At 40.5% G+C, this 22,354-nt stretch overlaps 1 protein-coding gene across 1 annotated transcript in view; it reads left to right on the top strand.

The window, feature by feature from the left end:
- The window catches only part of slc24a3 (solute carrier family 24 member 3), a 148,248-nt gene that overhangs the window by 112,752 nt on the left and 13,142 nt on the right, over nt 1-22,354 (top strand). The window contains exons 3-5 of the mRNA XM_085368948.1: nt 16,996-17,072; nt 19,368-19,442; nt 19,550-19,634. Coding sequence (XP_085225074.1) covers nt 16,996-17,072; nt 19,368-19,442; nt 19,550-19,634 — 237 coding nt within the window. The remainder of the gene's footprint in view (nt 1-16,995; nt 17,073-19,367; nt 19,443-19,549; nt 19,635-22,354) is intronic.

Here is a 22,354-nt window from a genome sequence, read left to right on the forward strand (position 1 = left end):
TTTTTTTTAATGAGAGTAGGGCTGCTGTTTGCTTCTTACAGTGCTCTCCTTATACACACTGCAGCATACATATATGTGCATCTGTCTAACACAGCAGGTGCTACAGCATGCTTTGTCATAGATGTAGGAAAAACCATCTGTCATCTGCATAAAGCAGCATCTTTTCTGCAGTTCTTCAAACACCGCAGCCTCCTTAGATCCCTTTAATGATGCATCAGCTTTGCCTCTTCTTTCTCTCCTTTCTGTGTGGCTCTGTCTCTGCTGGAGCCACAGGGCTCTTATGTAATGCTTGTGATATTACGTAAGCGTTGGGGGTGGGAGCATTGTGGGTTAACTGTTTCTCTGCCGCTGAGTCTTATGTCTCCACTGAGGTCAATCCACATTGGTCTTACACAGCTCTACAAAGCTCTACAATATTACAGATAGACTTGTGTGTGTGTAAAGCTAACGCATATCTCAAATTTATGGCATTTTCTGAAGCATAGCATCTGTGACTTAATGTTTTGGCCCTTATATGAAATGAACCCATTAGTTTTGTTTTGTTTTACTTGTTTATTTTTATGATAAAATACTGTGTGGTGATTGGAAACATGTTAACAGTTTTCAAAACCTGAAAATATGACCAAGTAATAGTAATAGACATATTTACTCGTACCAAGGGATTCTCTTTGGACTCTAGTACTTTCTTCATTCTACTGCTTGGGACATTAATACATATCTAGATATCTATTATGTATAAGACACTCCACTTTTATGCAGTTCAAGCATTTACTCAGGATCTGAGTCTGGCTGCTTTGACTAAGCAAAATGTGACCCACATACTTGTAATGTATGTGAAGCAAGGCTTGTGACTTTTAGCCACATGCAGCCTACACTACACCCATATTGACTTTTGGCACACACATTTTCTAATGCCAGTCAAGATTGGCAAAATTAGATAACCCTAAAATGTTAAGTATAACAATGGCCATTTATAACTCAATTTCAAAGTAATATATATTATTATTACTAATAATAATATTATTATAAATAATAATCACAGGGTGTAAATCACAGACACCCTTGTGTTACAGCTCAGTGTAAAACTGCCTTTGAAGTAAGACTGTCTGCACTGTTTTAGTGAGCACAAAATTCAATACACACATTTATGAGGCTGGAACCGTGTAGTACAATGTTGGCTAATTCTTAATTAGCTAGGTATTAATTAGCGACCCTGAAAAGGATAAGTGGAAGAGAATGGATGGATGGATAGTTCATTTTTTGGAGATAACACAAACTAAGAACGACTAATGCTTTGACACACACCAGTCAAAGGTTAGTGAAGGATAGAGATTTCTAGGGAAATGGGGATCAACGATACACACACACACACACACACACACACACACACAAAGCATGTACTGTATGCAGTGTGACTGAATGCATTCTTCATTCACACATCTGGTTAAATGTTTTTAAGCTTTCACACATCCTTGCAGCACTGAGGTATTTAACTACCTGTGATCTCAGTTAAGAAAAGGCTCAATGATCCAGGAAGCTCAGATCTGGCTTGTTTCACTGTGTGTGATAAGAAAAGTTCTTAATGTGAGAGGCTTTATAAATTAGCTTCCCCTGCTCTGTGTGGATTTTGCTTTTTAGCATCTTTCTGCAAAATTTTCCGCCTGTTTCTCTTTCATGTGCACTATTTTGTGCAGTAAGAGCAGACAGCTTTCTTAGGCGAAATGCTCTGATAAACACACATCTAATATATTTATGAGCTTTATGAGGTGTTAATTTGTGAGTGTTGTGTTTATAGCTTTCTGTTTCTCAATGGCAGAAAAAAACATTTTAGGTGTTTTTTGGCAAATAATTTGTACAAAAACTTTAATTTACCACATTGTGTCTGTGTATGTGTGTTTATTGCTTGGTTCTTCATTCTCTTTCCAGTTTTTCCTTGTTTCTTTCTTTTATGCCTTGGCTCTAAATAAGCCTCATTTCATTCAAGTTGAAGCCTTTGCCACAATTTAAAATTTGTGACCACATTCTACCATTTCTTTGTGAGGACATAAATGCAGATAGGTTGACCACTTGGATACAAGCCTCCAAGTGGAGGTAACAATAATGCTTCCAATTATAAAAAAGTAGATCTACACTGTAATCACCTGACCTGTGCTGAGATTTGCATGTTTTGTGGATATAACCATCTGCATCACAGCATTTAAGTGGATGCTGCATGATCTGTCACAAGGGACAACCTCCGCTCAGGGCCAATGTGAAGATGGCAAAAACTAGTTTCTCTAGGTGAACTTCAGGACGGCTTCTAAAGCAAGTCGCTCACTATAGTCTCTCATTTTGAAACAGCTAAGTTTACTCGTTAATAGAAAATAATTGAGGCCTATGTGGATAACACAAAATATCTTAGTGAGGTCTTATACCTTATCCACCTTGATACTGAAGTTAGCTATGCTAACTTCAGTATCAAGTATCAAGTTAGCATTATTTAGAAAGTCACAAATCAAACTAGACCATTCAATAAGTTTGTGTTTTAGTTTTAGTAAATTCAAATCTTTTTTTTTCTTTTTTTTCGTTTATTACTTAACATTAACAGGCTGTGACACTACGGTGTAGTGGTTTACACACACAGTGAAAGATCCACCATTCAATCTCAGAAGGAGATGGTTAAAAAATCTGTCAGTCAGGCTTTCTGTTGTGGTGACCCCCTGTGAATGAGTGAGCAGCTGACGTAGCATTAACCTCCTAAGACTCAAACTCTTTCATGGCATGCATTTTTAATATCCATTTGCTATTTGGGCTGATTGGGACCTAAAAACAAAGAATTACCTTTTTTTTTGGGGGGGGGGGGGGGGGGGGGGGGGGGTTTACCTGATTTTTGTTTCTGAGAAAAATGAGATCCACATATGAGGACAATGGCTTTAAATTTCGAGAGAACAGTGCCAGTATAATGTCCTCATATGTGGATATCAGGCCCTTGTAGAGCAAAATTTTGTATTTTGGTCTAGACAACCCAAAATGTGATGTCCACAAATGTGGACGCCAGGTCCTAGGAGGTTAATTAGCTGAAATATGTGTCTATGCATTGCACCCATAGTTTTTGAAAGCAACTTGCTAACCAAAGTTGCTAGCATTGACTGGTAATTTAGGACTTCATTGTTTAAGCCCATCTCTTCAGCCAACTCTCTAGGACCAAAGTCTTTGTGCAGTCATACCTATCACCATCCGTGCCCTTTAGACAGAATGGAGGTTTAAGGCATTTCTGCACTGGCTGCACTGACAAGTGGTATTGTGTGAGTATTCTTAAATAGCATCGTCAGTATAATCTATTTATTGTAAAGAGACATAAACACGAAGTGGATAAATGACAGTTAATCTGTCTGTAGTGAATGGTGTCGAAAAACAACATGTTATGAGTCATATTTGAGAAGTAGCACAGTGCATGTAGAGTATGCACTTTGATCATTTAATACCCTGCAGTGTGTTATCCCCACATGTTCATTGACTTAAAAGCTGTTCCTTTGGCTGATTGCTTTACTTTATTTAAGCTTTACTTAAGTCCTTCAGCTTGATGGTTTCATCCAGCCTAAAACCAAACAAACCTAAATAGGTCATTTTTTATTCTCCTCTTTCATTTTGGTGTTATATGAAAACTGTATGTGGGGCAGGGCACTCCTCACCCTACTCTGCACATGTACCTCTATAATGCTATCAGTAATCACTTGTGGAAGTTGGAAAATGCAGCAGGCAGAAGCTGACATCAGTACAGACCGCAGGCCAGTCCAACAGTCGGCCGCATGTATCTGTTCAATCCTAAACCAAGACGCATATTCATAAAGGACTATTTTCAACATTTAAGCACTTACAGTAACAGAACCCTTCGTCCCCAGTGTCAGAGGATGACTACGGAAGCACAAAACCTGTGTTGCAGCCAGGTTACAGCTGGGGGATCTACCGCAATATGCTTATCTGTCAAATTCCACCAAATCTTATCAAGATAGACAAAAAAATTTGTGCATGTTTCTCTGCCACCGATAAAACGATAAAAGCTGTCTTCAGAACTGGCTTTTGCCAGCTATGGGTTCGTGCAAAGTTTAAACTGCTCCTCTCTGTCGTGATAAATGACATTATATAACTGCATTTTAAATAAATAACATAGACACATAATACAATAAACCAGTCAGAAGCTTAAAGTTTTAAAGTGTTTTCTTTATAAATATTGTATCTCCAAAAAGTATAATGTACTCTGTATTTCGCTTCTTTTAAATTTCTGGGAAACAGTCTCTTAAATACATAGACAAAAAACAAAAATAGGCATTCTGGATATAATCAGGAAACTTTCAAATGTAAATGAAGGAAAACAGAAACAAAACTGCTTATTATCAAGGCAAAACAAAAGTTCTGAATGAAAAAGGCACAAGAGGTACTGTACTAACTCAGTAAAGTGGGCAGTGAGCCTTATATAGATATGGAACCACAAATCCAGTGTTGATGTGAAGTTGTTCAATTGTCACTATCCTCCATAAGTAGCTGGAAAAGCGCCATCTGAGAAAAATGTTTTTGCATGGCTCAGTTATTTTAACAGTGCCTTCATTTTTTGAGTCTTTATGGGGCGTCTTTTTCGGTCAAGTTTTGTTAACATGGTGTCATTTTGTCGTATATCTCACCGCAAGGGCATCATTAAACCCACCGTCCTTTACAAGAAGGTTATGTTAAATTGACATCACATCGATGCTGTCACAATCTGTTGTTTCTGCCAGTCGTGCACTTCAGAACATGACCATGCAGTAATATTAGTGGTATGCCAGTATATTTGTAGTGGACTGTGGAAGCATGTGCAAGACGCCTGCACAAATCCCAGTTAAACCCATGGCTTCACAGTGTATCAAAGTCAAATTACAGTCTAACAACAGTGGAATTATAGTGATACTAAAAGTTTAAATGTCCAGGTTTCAAAGCTCGTTCCAAGATTTTGATATGAACAGAATTAAAAAAGTTGAATTTACTTCTTTTTGTCCACCAGCACTGCACACTCCTGCACGTGCATTCAGTCTGTTAGAACAGTAGTTATTTCGTGGTATGTTGCCTGTTCGTCCATCTGGAAGTCTCATTATAAGTGCCAGGCTTGAAGGGAAAGGAGAGAGAAGAGACAGCTTTGTGACAACGGCCCGTCAAACACACACAAACACGCAGCTCTGGTAGGAATAGAGTTGGCCTGTGTCTGTGCCTGTATTGGCTGGCCGGGTTGAGTGAGCCTCTAATCTGTGAATTGAAAACACAACGATTCCTGGAAAGAAGAAGTCATGCCAGCAGGCTGAGACTGTTATTGTCTTTGTTATTCTGGGGCTGTGTGGAATTGGCAAAAGCAGCATCTCATCAGCATCTATATGAGCCCGCGGATGTTGCGATTTGTGTGTTTTTGTAATGTGTGCGTGAGAATCTGCATACAATCTGTGTCAGATGTGCGACAGTACAGACACCGAACTTAATTGTTCTGTTCTCGGCATGTTCTCAGGATGATGTGGCCTGCTATTTTTATCTGTGTGCACAACTGTCCTGGCTGGGAGCGTTCAGTGTGAAGCAGATTTTGCTGATGGAACCGGCCAATAAAGCGAAAGCTGTTTTCTGACAGATTTGTTTCCCACAGAGTTGATAAGTACCTTTCACTTGCTGACTGACTTTCTGTTTAACATCTGAGGTTCTGCTGATGCGCTTATTAAATTACTTGGAGAAAGAGACACATTTAAACCAGCCTAAAATTTTCAACGATGGCAGTGTTGTTTGATTTGCAACCTGCTCTGTTGTTTTCTCACTGCTGTTTGTCAGTCTCTCAGTCTGTTAGTAGGTGGGAGCAGAAACAATCAAGCCAAATTTCCTGAAACTTGGTGGAGAATAGGACTGGGTGATATGACCCAAAATTCATATCTTGATATTCTTTAGCTGGATGGCGATATACGATATATATCTTGATATTTTTTAAAGCCATAAAGTAAGAACAAAAAGAGAGTTCTTAGTCAAAGCTGTGTCCCAGATCTCACACAGGCACTTTTATTAACATACAGCATAGATGTACATGAAAAAATTACTCAGAAATAAATTATCAGCATTTATTAAATAATAATGCTCCATAAATAAAATAAAGCAATGTTGTTTTTGTGCATAAGAAAAAGCTCACAATTGTAAACTAAAAGACGCTGAGCATAATAACAAAGACAGGCAGATTTCACAGCTGCTCTGGTCCCAAGTTCTACTGCGTAACTGAAAGCCTGGAGTTTGAAATCCTCTTTGTAACCATGTCTCTTACAGGCGCCATTTGTGGTCCTTATATACACACACAATACGGTAATATTACGTTGAAGACAATCCATCAAGCGGTGCGGCTTTGTAGCTTACCAAAGTCATAGTGAAACATTTTTTGACAGATTGCTGAGCGCCGTGTACCACATAAAATCGGTTCATGTTCAGTAAGCACAACCAGAATTCATACATTAGGTGCACTGTCGATTTTTCAGAAAATGAAAGGATTTTAGGCATCAACGTGTTAGCGGTTACCTCGAGAGGCAAACTTGTGGCTCCACAAGTATAATTATAACGTAACATAGACTATATCGATATAAACGATATTGTCACATCTCATATCTTGTATAAAAATATATCGATATATTTAAAAACTCGATATATCGCCCAGTCCTAGTGGAGAAGTACAAATTTGGGCCGTACAAGAAGACATTAACTTCTGGTGCAGATCTGAATTGGTTAATATTTGATAAAACCATATATTTTTTGATGAATGTCGTTGTGAATTTACATATGATGCAAAAGTTGCGATAGGCCCCCCAAGTGCAGTTCAGTTTATTGTTATTTGAATTTGAATGAATTATCATTCTAATCTAAGTAGTTTTATGTAGCTATAATGTATTTACCTTTTTCCAAGCATCGATTCAGTATCATAAACTGTTTTGGCTGTCAACACATAGATTCTAAATTTGGTTAAGTAATCAAATATATAAACAAGGGAAAATTTGATTGTAGAAACTAATAATCACTTGTGGAAAAAAGCCTCCCCTCTAGTATCACTCTGTCAGCGGACTGGCACAGAGGCAGGATATTCATCAGAAAGGCTGTTAGCCACAGCGTTGCTAAGGAGTTAATTAAAGGAGCGCTGTCCATACACAACACCGCAAACAGTATGAGCTTGTGCAATGTAAATTCTAATGGGCTAACCTCACTAAGAAAAAGTTTGCAAACCAATTGCCTTAAAAACGCAAGTGGAATAGAAAATTTATGTTGTAACAAAAGAAACTACAGACTACTTCATAATTTAAGTCAGATGTACTCTTGTGTTAGTAAATACTAGTTGTTTAGAACAGTAATTCTGAGTAATGTGAAAGTACCTGCAACAGATGATTTCTTAGTTGTATTTGCTTGAACAAGCGTCTCATTTATTTTTTAAAACTATGCAAACTGATTGTTTTAGAAAGAGCTCATGTTGTCAAGGGCTTCAGAAATCCATAGAAATAAATAAAAACAGCTCCATTCTCCTAAAAGAGTCGCATATATAAAATAGAGTGGCGGTATAAATGTGACATTTTTTAGTTTTGTAACATCATTTGTAGATGAGGTGCAGAGAACAGGTTTAGTTGGTACTTTTTACATATAAAAAGTCACGAACTATAATTTAATATAATTAATGTGGGACTTAAAACCATTTCATTAGACTGTACAGACATTTATATAGTTAAATTCTTGAGAGCATCCAATTAAATACCTTCTTAAAAAATTATGGCAGTCGCCCCTGAACCAAGGTGGTGAGCATCTGGGAGTCGACACTCTCAATAGACCTCAGGCCTCGTCACTCTCAAAGCCTGTCTAAAAGCTAACAAAAGCAACAGCTGATCAGTTATTAGAAAACTGCTCACAGTACCCATTTATACATTTAAAAAAAATCCAATGTTTTAACTATTTAAACTAAAGATAAAAACAAAAAGGGGTCATTTGTATATGAATGAAGTCAACTGTGATTTGCTACATTCTGTTTTGGAGAAATTGTCCCTCCCTGTTTTACAAAAAGAAAAATCAATCAATGACAAAACAAGAGAGGAGTAAAAGTTAGGAGGCCTCCAAATCTGTGTGATCAGCGTCAACCCTTTCATTTAACGCCTGATAAAACCTACAATTCAATAGGAAACTTCCCCACAGCTTCTTTAATATGTAAAGTTAAAAACTTAGCAGTGCTGCAGACATCAGGAAGGTCATCATCACGTAGAACATTGTGACTTTGCAGCACTTCCTGTCACATCTCTCTTATAGAACAAATAGAGAACAAAATTAAGAACCATTCAAACTTGCAAAGACAATAAAAGGCCATCATGTGACTGTATAGTTGCTGACTGAAGGAGGGAAATCTACAGGTTTATCATTATTAACAGCAGTGAAGAATACTGTACCAGCTTATAAACTGTTGCAGACTTATAACTTAGGCTGTGTGCGTATATACACTTCCCCCTTCTTCATTTCTGAGTTGTTGGGTTTTTGTTTTTGCATATTTGTCATATTCAAATGTTTTGGATCAAATGACTTTAATATTAGTGAAAGGAAACAAAATCAAATAAAAAGTGCAGCTTTTAAAATAATGATTTCATTCATTAAGGGAAAAACAATGTCTGAACTTACCCGGCCCTGTGTCAGAAGGTAACCAGAACAACTGGTTGTGCCAGTCTTGGCATCCTGCACATTCACATTCACACCATCAGTCTCTGAAGCAAACACTCTAATACAGACAGTCTTTCTTATTCTTGGATCTGTGAGAGCAGAAGTCTTACTTGGTCATCTCAGGCACACACTCTCACTGTCAGCACAGCAGCTTCATCCAACTGCTGATCAGACTTTGATCTTATGAGGGGCAGCCTTGTGTGCAAAAGTCCAAGAATAAAAATATCAATCTGGAAATGAATAATAAGGTAACCTTTATATTTTTGTCTTATCAGTATTACTGTGATGTAGGATAAAACCCAGATAACACCCATGCAGAGCGCTATCCACCTGAGAAAAGTTAAAAAATAAAAATAAAAAAATTCAATGTGTATTGAATGGAACATTAAAGCAGATTTCCCAGTTCTGGGTATTTTGTTCATATTATTAGGCGATTATTATCCACCCACTGGCCGACTTTACTGCAGCTCCTTTTTTGGTCCAATATATGTTTGCTATTTTACATATTTTAGCCAATACACTGAACTGAAATGCAAGCAAAAGATGGTAACTAAGCTACAACATAATGTTGTTAAGTGATTAACGACAGTCTGCTGACTGGATTACTGGAAAATACAGATGGTGCTTTAAACCTTGTTGTGATGTTTTATGATAATCAGCTGACCACTAAAGACCAATAGAAGACATCAAATGACAGACCCGTGTCATTCACAGCTCTAATCTTCTCCTTTTTCCCCTGGCTGTTCCACATCATTTTAGATTCCAATTAAAAACTTATTTTTTCTCTTTCCCATCTGCCTCGCTCGTGTCTTCCCCTTTTACCTCTCTCTTCCTCTTCATGCTGCTGTCAGTTCCTGTAAGCAGACAGGCCTGTGTTGTCTTTGGGCCACGCAGGGCAAAAGCCGCCTGACTCACGAGCTCTCGGCTGTTGAGAGGGAGAATGTCACTGCACATTGGGTTGCCTTCACGTTACACAAGCGCACACACGCAACAAACAAACATACAGGGGGGGGGGAGTGCACGTGCATACTCACAGAACACAGATAGTACTCACACAGAGCAAGCCAAGCAAATCCCACATCACACATGCACACGGTCACGCTGGGCCGTGGCTATTTTTAGCCTGGCTGCTCGTACGCAGAGTCATATTCAACAGGAAATCCACAGGATGGCTGTGTATGAAGACGCGGCATATTTTGGCGTGTTGTGATTGACCACTGCTGTTGGACAGAGATTGATTCATGCTGTCACCTCTGACAGGTCGAGGATGGAGGGACAAAGCGGTTTCAAAGTGATATCTTCACTCAATGCGGTGTCAAATGTGTCAAGTGTTGGAGTCAACCTCTGTCCCTCTTTTTTTTCTTTTTTCTTTTTTCTTTTTTTTCAGTGACCCCAGTCGATCAAATCTGTACACATAAAAATGCAGATTTAAGTGTCTCATTACAATAAAGATATTCAGACACAGTGAAGTTCTGGACAGACAGAGGTCCAGAACAGATTAGGTACCCTAAGCCTTTAAGTGATAGTAACTGAAGCGTTATTTAAAAAGGCTTTACTTGTGCCAACTCTTTTAACCTAACCTTTAATTTCAAAAATTCTTAAAAGTGTATCTGTATCATCTTCAGCTTCAGTTTATGAAAGTTTCATTTTTTAGTAATTCTTCAGTAAAAATGTACTGTAATGATGTAATGTAACAATCTAACTTTTTGGATAAAAACTCTGCTTTAATGTTCCCAGCAGATGAGCCCCAGATTGAGTTTTACTCCATTTACTTCCTTGTTCTTCCCGTTTGGATCCATTTTGAATCGTTCATAGTTGCTTATTTTGTCCAGATACAATCTGTAATTGGAACAAAATGCAGTTTCTTACAATTCCTTATTTGAAATGTTTCATCCTGCAAAACTTCTGCTCTTCATTTACCCATTGCCAAGATGAGTCCTGATCTTGTAGCTCTATTCTTTCTCTATTATTACACCTACTTAACTCAGGGTGAATGTGCTCAGAGCTGACTGAAGTAATTCTGTCAGCTCTCTCTGTTCCTTTCTGCAACCAAAAATGCTGAGCTCTTATTAAAGATCTTATTAAACTCAGAGTTTATCTTTAAACTCAGAGTTTGTCGAACATGCTGTCTGGAATTGGCCCCAGGTTATGTTCCAGATTAGAAACCAGTGCATATGGTATCACTTCATCACCACGTTTGTGGATCCTTTTGTGTGTGTAGAGTCTACAGGGTCTATGTCTGTGTTTTTTTTAATAGCATCTAAAGTCTCTATGATGAACAGATTTCAGATTCTTCTTGATTATTGTTTTTATCCATCCATCCATTTTCTTCCGCTTATCCGGGTCTGGGTCGCGGGAGCACCCCCCACAGGACACCCCAAGGGACACGTTCGAATGCCTTCTCCAAGTTCACAAAACACAGAATCTTTTCGAGGCAGTCCGAAAGTCCTCTCCGAACTCCGCCCACACCCGAGTTTTTGCTTCCGCCACCGCCCGCGCCGCATTCCGCTTGACCTGTCAGTACCTATCAGCTGCCTCCGGAGTCCCACAGGCTAACCAAGCCTGGTAGGACTCCTTCTTCAGCTTGGTGGTTCCCCTTACCTCTGGTGTCCACCATTGGTTCGGGGATCTGGTGATACGATTACGAAATCGATCATCGACCTGTGGCCTAGAGTGTCCTGGTGCCACATGCACTTATGGACACTCCCATGTTCGAACATGGTGTTCATTATGGCCAAACTGTGGTTTGCACAGAAGTCCAATAACAAAACACCGCTCGGGTTCAGATCCGGGAGGCCGTTCCTCCCAATCACGCCCTTCCAGGTCTCGCTGTCATTGCCCACAGAAGCACTGACGTCTCCCAGTAGGACAACAGAGTCCCGCTCGGCGCATAAGCACAAACAACGGTCAGGACCCGTTCCCTGTCCTGAAGGCGAAGGGAACGTTTTTATTGTTTTTACCACAAACAATTTTGAAACAGCAGTATAATGCTAAAAATTCAACCTATTTTTACTTACTGACTGTAGACCAAAACATACCATGTTTTAATTCAGTTTTTACATTTATACTTTTAAACTGTTAAAAGTTTAGACTACCAAGACAATAGCTGAGAAAATAAAAACTAAAACTGTCTTTTAAAATTTAATCTAATTATTCTTAGCAACAGAGCAGCTTTTTGAAGACATTTATTAGTAATTGTTCAGATGCTACCAATGCAACCCCATTCATATGAATGCACAGGCGAAACCATGAGTTAGCTTAGCGAATTGCTAATCAGCTGGGGTTTTTTTGTTTGTTTGTTTCTTTTTTCTGCATTTGGCTCTTTTGCCATCAGAATTATTGTCTAAAGGCGAAGAAAGATGCCCAACGGATTTACTTTACCAAATTGACCATCCCAGCCTTGCTGTAATGGTCCATTTGATTCACCTTTTATTGTTTATTGTATTTTCACTTGCTGAATACGGGACAGACTTGACTGGGGGAAAGAAAGGGAGAAAGAAAGAGGGAAAGAGAAACAGCTGAGAAGAGGGACGGGGGAGAAGGGCAAAAAACAAAAACCAACAGAACGGGCAGAAATAAGAAATGCATATATCGATCACCTGGATCACCTGCTGAGAAAGAAAAAAGAAAACAAGCAGAAGAGAACAAGAGTAATAGAATAAACAACATCACAATGGTATATGGGAATATGACAGTAAATACTAAATATTAAACATTATTGTGCAGCACATAAGATCAACAGAACACAGTGTGCTTTGAGGTAGGAGCCAAAAAGGGTGTAGTTTGTGGGTGTGATCACCCGTGTGTACACCTGTGAGCATGGACGCGCTTATATTTAAAAGGTTCCTTCATGTAATGATCTGCTAGAGGGTGTGGGGGGGCAACTGCCCCGTCCTCCAGGGCATGAAGCAGGTATGGAGGAGATCAAAACTCCAGACATGCAGAGGCTCCCAGAACACAAGAGACCAAGGAAGACCAACAGAGGGGCAGCCGCGCCACTGTCCCAGAAAGAGCTGAGGAGAGTCCCAGATGAGGGCTTACTCAGCAGCCGCGGAACAGAAGCCAGGGGGAGTTGCAGTGACGCGCCCGTGAGCTCCGCCGGCAGCCAGCTGTGCCTGAGTGACCGAGCCCCAGGCCGAGAGGCCGGGGGCACCCCACCCCGGGGCACCCCACCCCCGAAGTGGCCCGAGCGAGCCCCAGGCTCCAGGCCCCGATAAGCGGCCGCCAAGGAGTGAGCAGGTGTGTACCCGGACGCCCATCCCCAGACACAAAGAACCACCAACGCACCGACACCTGAGGAAGTCCGCCACTGGCAGGGGAAGTGGTGGTGGGGGGAGATAGGCCTCCAAACCTTGGAGGGCCTGAGATGTCCCCAGAGAGGTGGCGTCTGATACCCAACCTGACATATAGACACAGACATACAGGCACACACAGACACAAACATCCATTCCCACCCTCATGCTCTCATATGCACTCACTCCACACTCAACCAACGTGGAGACAGACATAAAGAGACGCTGTACACACGATCACACTCCCCAAGCGTACTCTACGAACCGGGTCTAGGTACCCTTGCCCCTGGAGGGGGAAACTGCACCCAGACCCAGGTGGTGTTACCCTTTTCCCTGCGGTGGGGGGGGGCAGACCGCCCCGACTCCGCAGCAGCAGGGCGGCCCCACATTCCAGAATTGCTAACAATGTTCCCAATGTTAGAGTAAGTGAATCCAGACAATGGAACGATGCCCAATCTATGTTAAACTCACTAGAACAGGTCTCTGCCAATCACTTCTTGATATCAGATACCATCCCACAAAACTTGGATAAAATGTAATGTGGGTGATCAAACCTCCAGCCTCGCAACCATTCAGGGCATCTGTCTCAGCTTACATGAGATTATTTGCAGAAGTAGGGGACTAGTGATTGTATTCAAATCCTGTTTCCAGTGTCAGCAGTCGCAGTCTGATTCTCTCTTTTGAGGCATAGACATTTGTCAAAAGCTTCAACAGTCTTGTTCTGTGTGCTGATTTATTGTCAACCAAGAATATGTACAAGACTTTGGTGAGTTCAGATTGTCATGTGGTTTAAATTTATGTTTTGCTGAGATTTGTGACATGCATATTTTCTACATTTTTGCTGTTTAACATGTTCCCAAGTTAAACTGTAAAACTTTTCTACCAAAGGACTTTAAAAAGGTAGTTTTTAACCAACTACAACCATGCCTGGATTTATTTGAAATTTCTAAGAAGTTCCAGTCTGGTTTCATATTATGACATGGAAACAGACCTTTTAAGAGTTTTTAGTGTCCTGCTTTTAACTGTTGATTCTTGTGTTCTTGGATCTGACTGCTGCATTTGACACCGTAGAGCGTAGCATTCTAGCATTTGATCAACAGATTAGCTCTGTTGTTAAGACAAACTTTTTTCAATTAAGCCTTCTCAGTAAGGTGAAGTACTGCTTCCCTCCATGTTACTCTGAGACAGTAAAAGGCACCTTCATTACTTCTCAGTTAGACTATTGTAATTCTTTGGATGTCAGCCCTGATCAGTCGCTACTTCTTGCCTGGAGGCTATACAAAATGCAGCAGCTCAACTTAAAGGAAAGACCAGCCTTCCGGGCTTCCTGCATTGGCTTCCAGTCCCTTCATGATCCAGTTTTTCTTCTTACTTTCAAGACAAGTGCTGCCAGACACGTGGCAGCACTTCTGCTATCATTTTGTTCGTAGTTAACCAAAAAAATGCAGACATAAGTGTACACATTAGTTTTTGACTCCTAGTGAAAATTGTTTTCTTTACAAATGACTCTCTTACTGAACTAACACTTTAACATGTTTGTGCTTGCTGCTTATATTACTTTCATATTAAATAATTTGCACTCAACAATAAACAAATACACCCTAACAAAAAAATTCAAGGGCCAAATTGCATTATCTTTCTTCACGTCAATATACAGGCCGCAAGTAGGGGCGATGTTGGCCGCAAGTGGTCCCCAGACCGTGGGTTTGAGACCTGTGGTTTAAAGAAATTACAAGAAAGCTTGCCTAAGAGAGTTTGTGCTGTCTTAACAAACAAATGTGTACTTTCAAGCTCTTTAGAATTGTCACTGCACCTATTTCCTGTTTTCCTAGCAAATTATAAAGAAACTCTGTGGATATACATTTCATAGGAACAAATGCATATCCACACATTACTGATTTAGTGTTTAGTGCTTTATTGTGATTCTATAAGTACGTAGACCTGGGCCCAGAACAGAGCCCTGTGGGATACTGGGACAAACTGGTAGTGGAGAGCAATGTCAAATTTAACAAAGTTAAAAAAGAAAGTTTTGTTAAGTTTTGTTAATGGTGTTAAATGGCTTCCGTATATCCACTTATAAATGCAATCCATTATTACTCAAGTACATGCAAATTGAGCACTGGAGGAAAAATCTTGGGCTGCTCTACCACCCTTTAATTTACAGGCTGAAGTTTTGATTTTAGTCTTTTTTAACTTGTTGCAGTTAGGGCTGGGCCATATCATACCGTTCACGGTAATACTGGTATAATTTTGGGCAACGATAGAAAAATGAAATATCACGATAGAATATGGGTAAAACGTGCATGGGCAGTGCCTTTGTTTTCATACGTACATGTCGGAAAAAGCATGGTGGCGAAAGCAAATCGTTGAATGAAACGGATGAACCAGAATTGGTTTGTAAAAATGCTGCAACTTCAGTGTGGAACTGGTTTAGCTTTCGTCCGTCAGATACACAACAAAGCACTATTTTTGGTAGCGCATGCTAGCGGGCCGTCGTTATTATTTTTTGGAAAATACGGCACACTTAAAATCAATCCTTTGATTTTTCTGAAAATCGACAGAGCCCCTTATAATCCCGTGTGCCTTATGTATGAACTCTGGTTGTGTTTGCTGACCTCGAAACGATTTTATGTACACGGCGCTCGAAAATCTGTCAAATGTTTTAGTACAACTTTGCTAAGCTACGAAGCCGCACCGCTTGATGGATTGTCGGAGCATTACCGCTATCGTAGTCAGGAGCCTGGCGGAGTGATACGTACTGTGCTTTAACATAATATTACCGTATTGTGTGTGTATAACTTCTTTTAATTTTTGTGGATATTATACATGGTTATGCTGAGGATATGTCGGCCAGTTTCCACTGGAAATGCCTTTTGGTTAAACTGTCAGCGAGGAATTTGCATTTGCACTGTTACATTTTTATATAACTTTAATACACATAAAAAACAGCTGCTTGTTTAAGTGAAAATACATTGATGTTTTTTTTTTTCACTAATAAAGTTGTGGAGTTGTAAAGTATTTTGTCTAGTGTCAATTGTGTGTGTGAATGTGTGTGTGAATGGGTGGATGACTGGATATGTAAAGCACTTTGGGGTCCTTAGGGACTAGTAAAGCGCTATATAAATACAGGCCATTTACCATTTTCATTTGTCAATTATATTGTCAGTTATATCGTTATCGCAAATTTTCAAATGTTTATCGTGATAAATATTTTTGGTCATATCGCCCTGCTCTAGTTGCAGTGTGTTTCTGTTTCCAGCGTTTTCATTTTAAAAAGAAGATCATAAACCTATGAAGCAAACATCTTTCATTAGAAAGAAAGAGAAAGAGCTTGTACTGAATTTTTAGGTTTGAAGTGTTTACCTGTACTAAACATATTGTGGCACTAGTTATTAGGAATTTTCAACATTCAAGTATAATGACTGGTTTTCTCAATTCACATTTCCATGAATGATTTTAATTATGACCACAGTCTTAAACCAAGAGGAAACGGTTAAAGTGAGTTACTTTAAAATGAAAAACAGACTACCGCTCTGCGTGCTGTTATAATTTTTTTGTGTGCTTTAAAAATTTCTTTGTCGTTTTCCTTCCTGTGGGTATATTTATTCATAATTGCCATTTGAGATTCTTCTCTGACTTTAATTGCAAATCGCTAACAGACAAAAGCTAGACTTAAAAACGATGGAACCGATCATGGGAAATGAGTGTTCAATTGCCTTATCTTTGGATTTCAACAGTTGCCTTTGTTTGAAGTCACTGTAGTGCAACTTCTTTTTCTTAATTTCTCTCCCTATTGGATATTAAATTCAGTCATCCTTTGGACCTGTATCTGTGTTTGATTGTATTTATATGTTTATTTGTCTTTGTTTGGCTGATGAGCTATTTCATGAGGCCCTCAGGGTATCTTCCTTGAGCTACAGTCAGTATTTAATTGCTCAGATTTTGCCTCCTTTCACTGTTTCAGCATGTGTAAGTGATTTTTCCCCCTCTCTCGCTGCAGCAATCCATGAGTTCCCCAGGGATTACTTCACCAACAAGCAGCGCGTGGAAGGAGCAGTGGGTCTGCACGTGCTTTGCGTGAGTGTCACCTGCAGCACACTACATGGACACTTGAATGTTTTGGAGTTAAAGTTGTTGCATATCCAAAGTAGTTCTAGCTTTCTTCTTTTCAGTGGCTTTAAATGCTTTAAAATAGATTGTCTTCCATTTGAATGGGTCTTAATTTTTTTTGTCACATCTCTGAAACTTTCAAACTCACAAACTGAGTGTTTACCCCTGCTATGTATTTGCATCATGCAATTCAACAGGACCATTAACCTTCCTGCCTTCTTGGGACCTTTTTGTGCCACTGCTATGTGTTAAATGGCTGCCATTTCCACTGTGTTCAGTGGAATATAACCAAACTTGCCACAGGATAGTTTTTACCTGTCAATGTTAATATTCCAGTGTGAATTCCTTAAATCAGCCTAAAATGGCTGAGCAGCAGAAATCCCCACACCCATCACCCTGGGGACCATTTTCTGCCCATTGACTTCCATTATAAACGCTATTTTTCATCCCCAAATTATCATTATATGATTTTATTTTTTCTTCTTTTCTTGGATGTCAATGAAGACTCAGGGCCTTGAAGTTTTAATTTTTAAATTGCAAAAAAAATGCAAAAAAATAATGGCAGGTCAAAATGTATGTTGGTGCCAATCTTTGGTCCATCTAAAGGCCTACTTATAATGACAATCACATATTACTTCAACTGGTTTTTTGTGGAAATATTTAGTTTCGTTTTTTTGTTTTTTGGGGCTTATAACACAGGGCGCTCATGTAATAACACTGGGATTTGAAGGGTTAAAACAACGACAATATAATTAAAACTTTACATGAATATTTCAGGGAGAAGTAGTTTTACAAGGTTGGCTAATTTAAAGTGGAATAAAATATGGATATATGGTCTTTTTATGGCGTTTTTGGGCGTGGCTGAGAATGGTCCCTAGGGTGATGGGTGTGAGTTTTTTAAAGGATGGCAGGAGGGTTAAGGTTGTGGGGGTTTTTCAGGCAGGTTTGTTTCTGATCTACATGGAGATAAGAAAGGTAGATAATGTTGTGTAGGCAGAAGACTGAAGGATTCAGCTTAATGATTTTAGCCTTGAAGATACAAAAACCTCTTTACTTAGCCTCGTGAGGAATTAGTGAGACCACACGGGCTGCCAGGATAGTACTGTACCGCTAGAAACACTGAAGTTCATTAGAAGAAGAAGGAGGACTTTGCTAGTTAGCCTTCATGTAACAGTTTATGCCTGCCATTGTTGTCTGTTGACAATGATGTCACAACTGCTGGTTTATGGTGTGCTTTGAGGTCTTTTTGCAGTAGTTTCTCATGCTCTTCCCAACTTTTGTCAGTCTGGGAACACAATTGTGTGAACTCTGTATCAGTGTACTCTTTGGTATATCAATGCATAAGCAAAGAGATTGTGAGATGGCAGAGGATTGTTGTGTATCAGGGCGGGATGAAAGGTACTGCTGAAAAAAAAACCCGCTAAAATATCTTTGGTTGTTTGTTTTTTTAATTACTTTACTTTCAGCAGCTATGAAGACCAGACCACATCTGCAACTGCTTGCAGTTAGTTGCAAGTTTCAGTATCATGGAGTCACTCTGCGTTCAATTTGCAATTGAATGTGGGTCAACTTGCCCATTCCATGCATTTACATGCAGTCTGTTTGGGATACCTGTGACATTACCTGCGATAAATTGATGAACTTGTAAATCTGTTTCCATTTACATGCTCAGAAATTTACAATGAATTTTTGAAGCTGCTGCTATATAAATTCATAACGTCTTCTGGTTAACAGTGACGTAGTTGGTCCACAACAGTGATTTAATTGCAAACTGACATAAGTGTTTAGCAGCCTAGAAACATGGCAAGGTTTAGCCTTGTTCCATAGAAATAAATTCAAGCATGTTTTACAGAAGTACAGATGTGCTAGACTGTTCTGGGAAGATTATTGCTGAACTTTTGACCAGCTGTTCCCAGCTACTTTCAGCTTTTATGCTTTACTAAGCCCCACCAATCTTTGGCTGAAGTCTGGAAGCAGAGTATTGTTAAATACGTAAGTAAGCGCATTTTCCAACAGTTCCTTGGCAAACTGATGAGTTTTAGTAATATGTCGGTGTATTATTTTATCTGCTTGTAACTCTTTGCTGGGCTTTCAGGTTTAGTCTCAGCAAACATCAAGTAAATGACAACAGAAGCTGAGATTAAACTGCAAACAAAGAAAATAGAGCACAAATGTTTTTTTGTTTTTGTTTTTTCAGCAGGGGGTCTTATCCAGTTGTAAGTGTATACTGTTCTTCACCTGTGTGTCTTTGGCCATCTGCAGGCAGTCTACATGTTCTATGCTCTGGCGTTGGTGTGCGATGACTACTTTGTCCCCTCGCTAGAGAAGATATGCGAGGTAACAAACATTGTAGACTGTAACTGCACTGCTGCTGCACTAACATCACACACTCTTACTGCCACGCTGTGATGCTTAGAATATCTTTCTCTCCCCTCGTCCACCAGCGTCTGCATCTGAGTGAGGATGTTGCAGGAGCGACCTTCATGGCAGCAGGCAGTTCAGCGCCTGAACTGTTTACCTCTGTCATTGGTGAGACAGAGACATACACACACACACATTTTAGATATAATTTAGCTGTACAGCCATTAATAGTACAGTTTGATAATAGCATACTAATAGTGAGGCAATAATTTGTTAATAAAGGGGTTAAAAGTAAATACATATTTAGAGATAATTTATAGCAACTATAATACGGTGTTTACACGTTTTCACATCTGAGCTTATACTGAGTTGATATTTTACTTCAACTTAGCTTATTCTGTCGGCTTATTATCTAGCTAATATAACATTGTTGCCAGTTTTTAATCCAGATATTGGGCAGATATTACCACTGTTACAGCTCCAGCTGGAATCCTTTGCATCTGACTCCACTCTAATAGAGTATTCAATTCAAATTTATTTATACAGCGCAAAATCACAACAACAGTCACCTCAAGTTGCTTTATGTTGTAAGGTAGACCCTACAGTAATACATGCAGAGAAAAAAATGACCTCCTATGAGCAGCACTTTGGTGACAGTGGGAAGGAAAAACTCCCTTTTAACAGGAAGAAACCTCGGACAGAACCGGGCTCAGGGAGGGGCGGCCATCTGCTGCAACCGGTTGGGGTGAGAGAAGAGGGTCTTTTTTGTTTTGGTTTGGTGGGTTTGAAGTACCATAGCTAACACTGGCAGCAGGGCTGTCAAAATATGCTACTCTGATACTAATTGATACTAAAAATTCCTTGGGTTAGATCTCAACTGCAACAGTGCCGTCTTCACCTCCTCCTGCTAACACAGAACTTCCTGCAGAACCACTGCAGACAGCTGAATGCACGATTTCAATTTCATTGTGAACACCTAGGAAACAGCACAACTTTGCGAGGCATTTTAAAGACTGCCACTCTGGTCTTGTTAAGAACTTCTTGAGGTCAGTAACGTGCCCATTTCAACAATGTTGAAGTATTAAACAGTTATCTTAAATGCTAACCTGTCCAACACACATATTGTCGTCATTTACATAGCCATTTAACTATTAGCAGTTACCCATCTGTTACGTTATCATTAAGGTAGCAGCTAGCAGCTATGGCTAATAATAAAATCATAATGCTAACGTGGGAGCTTGGCAGCAAGCGTCATCAGTCCTGGTGATTACTCACTCCAGTGAGCAATTTTAACGTGATAAAATCTGTCTGTGTCTAACAACTGTGACTCTCTTAAAGTCTCAGACTGAAGCTGAGAATGATCTGCCAGCAAGGCTATTGGATTTTAAATTTTGATTTTGTAATTGTTTTCCTCAGTTGTTACAACAATGGTGTTGAATACTGAGTGTTTTCCATCCATCCATCCATCCATCCATCCATCCATCCATCCATCTTCTTCCGCTTTATCCGGGGCAGGGTCGCGGGGGCAGCAACCTAAGCAGAGAAGCCCAGACCTCCCTCTCCCCAGCCACCTCCTCTAGCTTATTCGGGGGAACACCAAGGCGTTCCCAGGCCAGCCGAGAGATATAATCTCTCCAGCGTGTCCTGGGTCTGCCCCGGGGCCTCCTCCCGGTGGGACATGCCCGGAACACCTCGCCCAGGAGGTGCCCAGGAGGCGCCCAGGAGGCATCCTTGTCAGATGCCCGAACCACCTCAGCTGGCTCCTTTCGATGTGGAGCAGCAGCTGCTCTACTCTGAGCCCCTCCCGGATGGCTGAACTTCTCACCCTATCTCTAAGGGAGAGGCCAGCCAGCCTTCGGAGGAAGCTCATTTCTGCCGCTTGTATCCGCGATCTCGTTCTTTCGGTCACTACCCATAGCTCGTGGCCATAGGTGAGGGTAGGGACGTAGATCGACCGGTAAATTGAGAGCTTCGCTTTTACACTCAGCTCCCTCTTCACCACAATGGACCGGTGCAGCGTCCGCATCACTGCGGCCACTGCAAGAATCCATCTGTCGATCTCCGGCTCCCTTCTCCCATTACTCGCAAACAAAACCCCGAGATACTTGAACTCCTCCACTTGGGGCAGGAACTCATCCCCGACCCGGAGTGGGCTCTCCACCCTTTTCCGGCTGAGAACCATGGCCTCAGATTTGGAGGTGCTGATCCTCATCCCCGCTGCTTCACACTCGGCTGCAAACCGTTCCAGTGCGAGCTGGAGGCCCTCACCCAATGAAGCCAACAGAACCACATCATCTGCAAAAAGCAGAGATGAGATTCTGAGGCCACCGAAGTGAAAGCCCTCCGCCACTTGGCTGCGCCTAGAAATCCTGTCCATAAAATTATGAACAGAATCGGTGACAAGGGGCAGCCCTGGCGGAGCCCAACACCCACCGGGAACGAGTCCGACTTATTGCGAACCAAGCTCTTGCAATGGTTGTACAGGGATCGAATGGTCTGTAGCAATGGGCCAGACACCCCATACTCCCGCAACACCTCCCACAGGACACCCTGAGGGACACGGTCGAATGCCTTCTCCAAGTCCACAAAACACATGTAGACTGGTTGGGCAAACTCCCATGCACCCTCAAGTATCCTTGAGAGGATAAAGAGCTCCTCTTTATCCTCCTCTGAATGGTAAGTGTTTTGCAGACCCTAAAGTTCTATAGTATGATGTCAATCCCTGGACTATCTGGGTAATATTTATTGCCATCAAAATGTTACTATACTGTTAGTAAAGGTTTTTAAATGTGTCTTCCCATTTTTAGCCTTTAACTCTTGTTAGTGAGAGCCAATCACTTGGCTTGGACACACAATATGGGGAACCAACTGAATGGTAATAAATTCTA

Source organism: Diplotaxodon limnothrissa, linkage group LG13 (assembly GCF_057381915.1).
Source record: "Diplotaxodon limnothrissa isolate DT_005_m linkage group LG13, D_limnothrissa_male_GT1.1, whole genome shotgun sequence".
NCBI classification, from domain to species: domain Eukaryota; kingdom Metazoa; phylum Chordata; class Actinopteri; order Cichliformes; family Cichlidae; genus Diplotaxodon; species Diplotaxodon limnothrissa.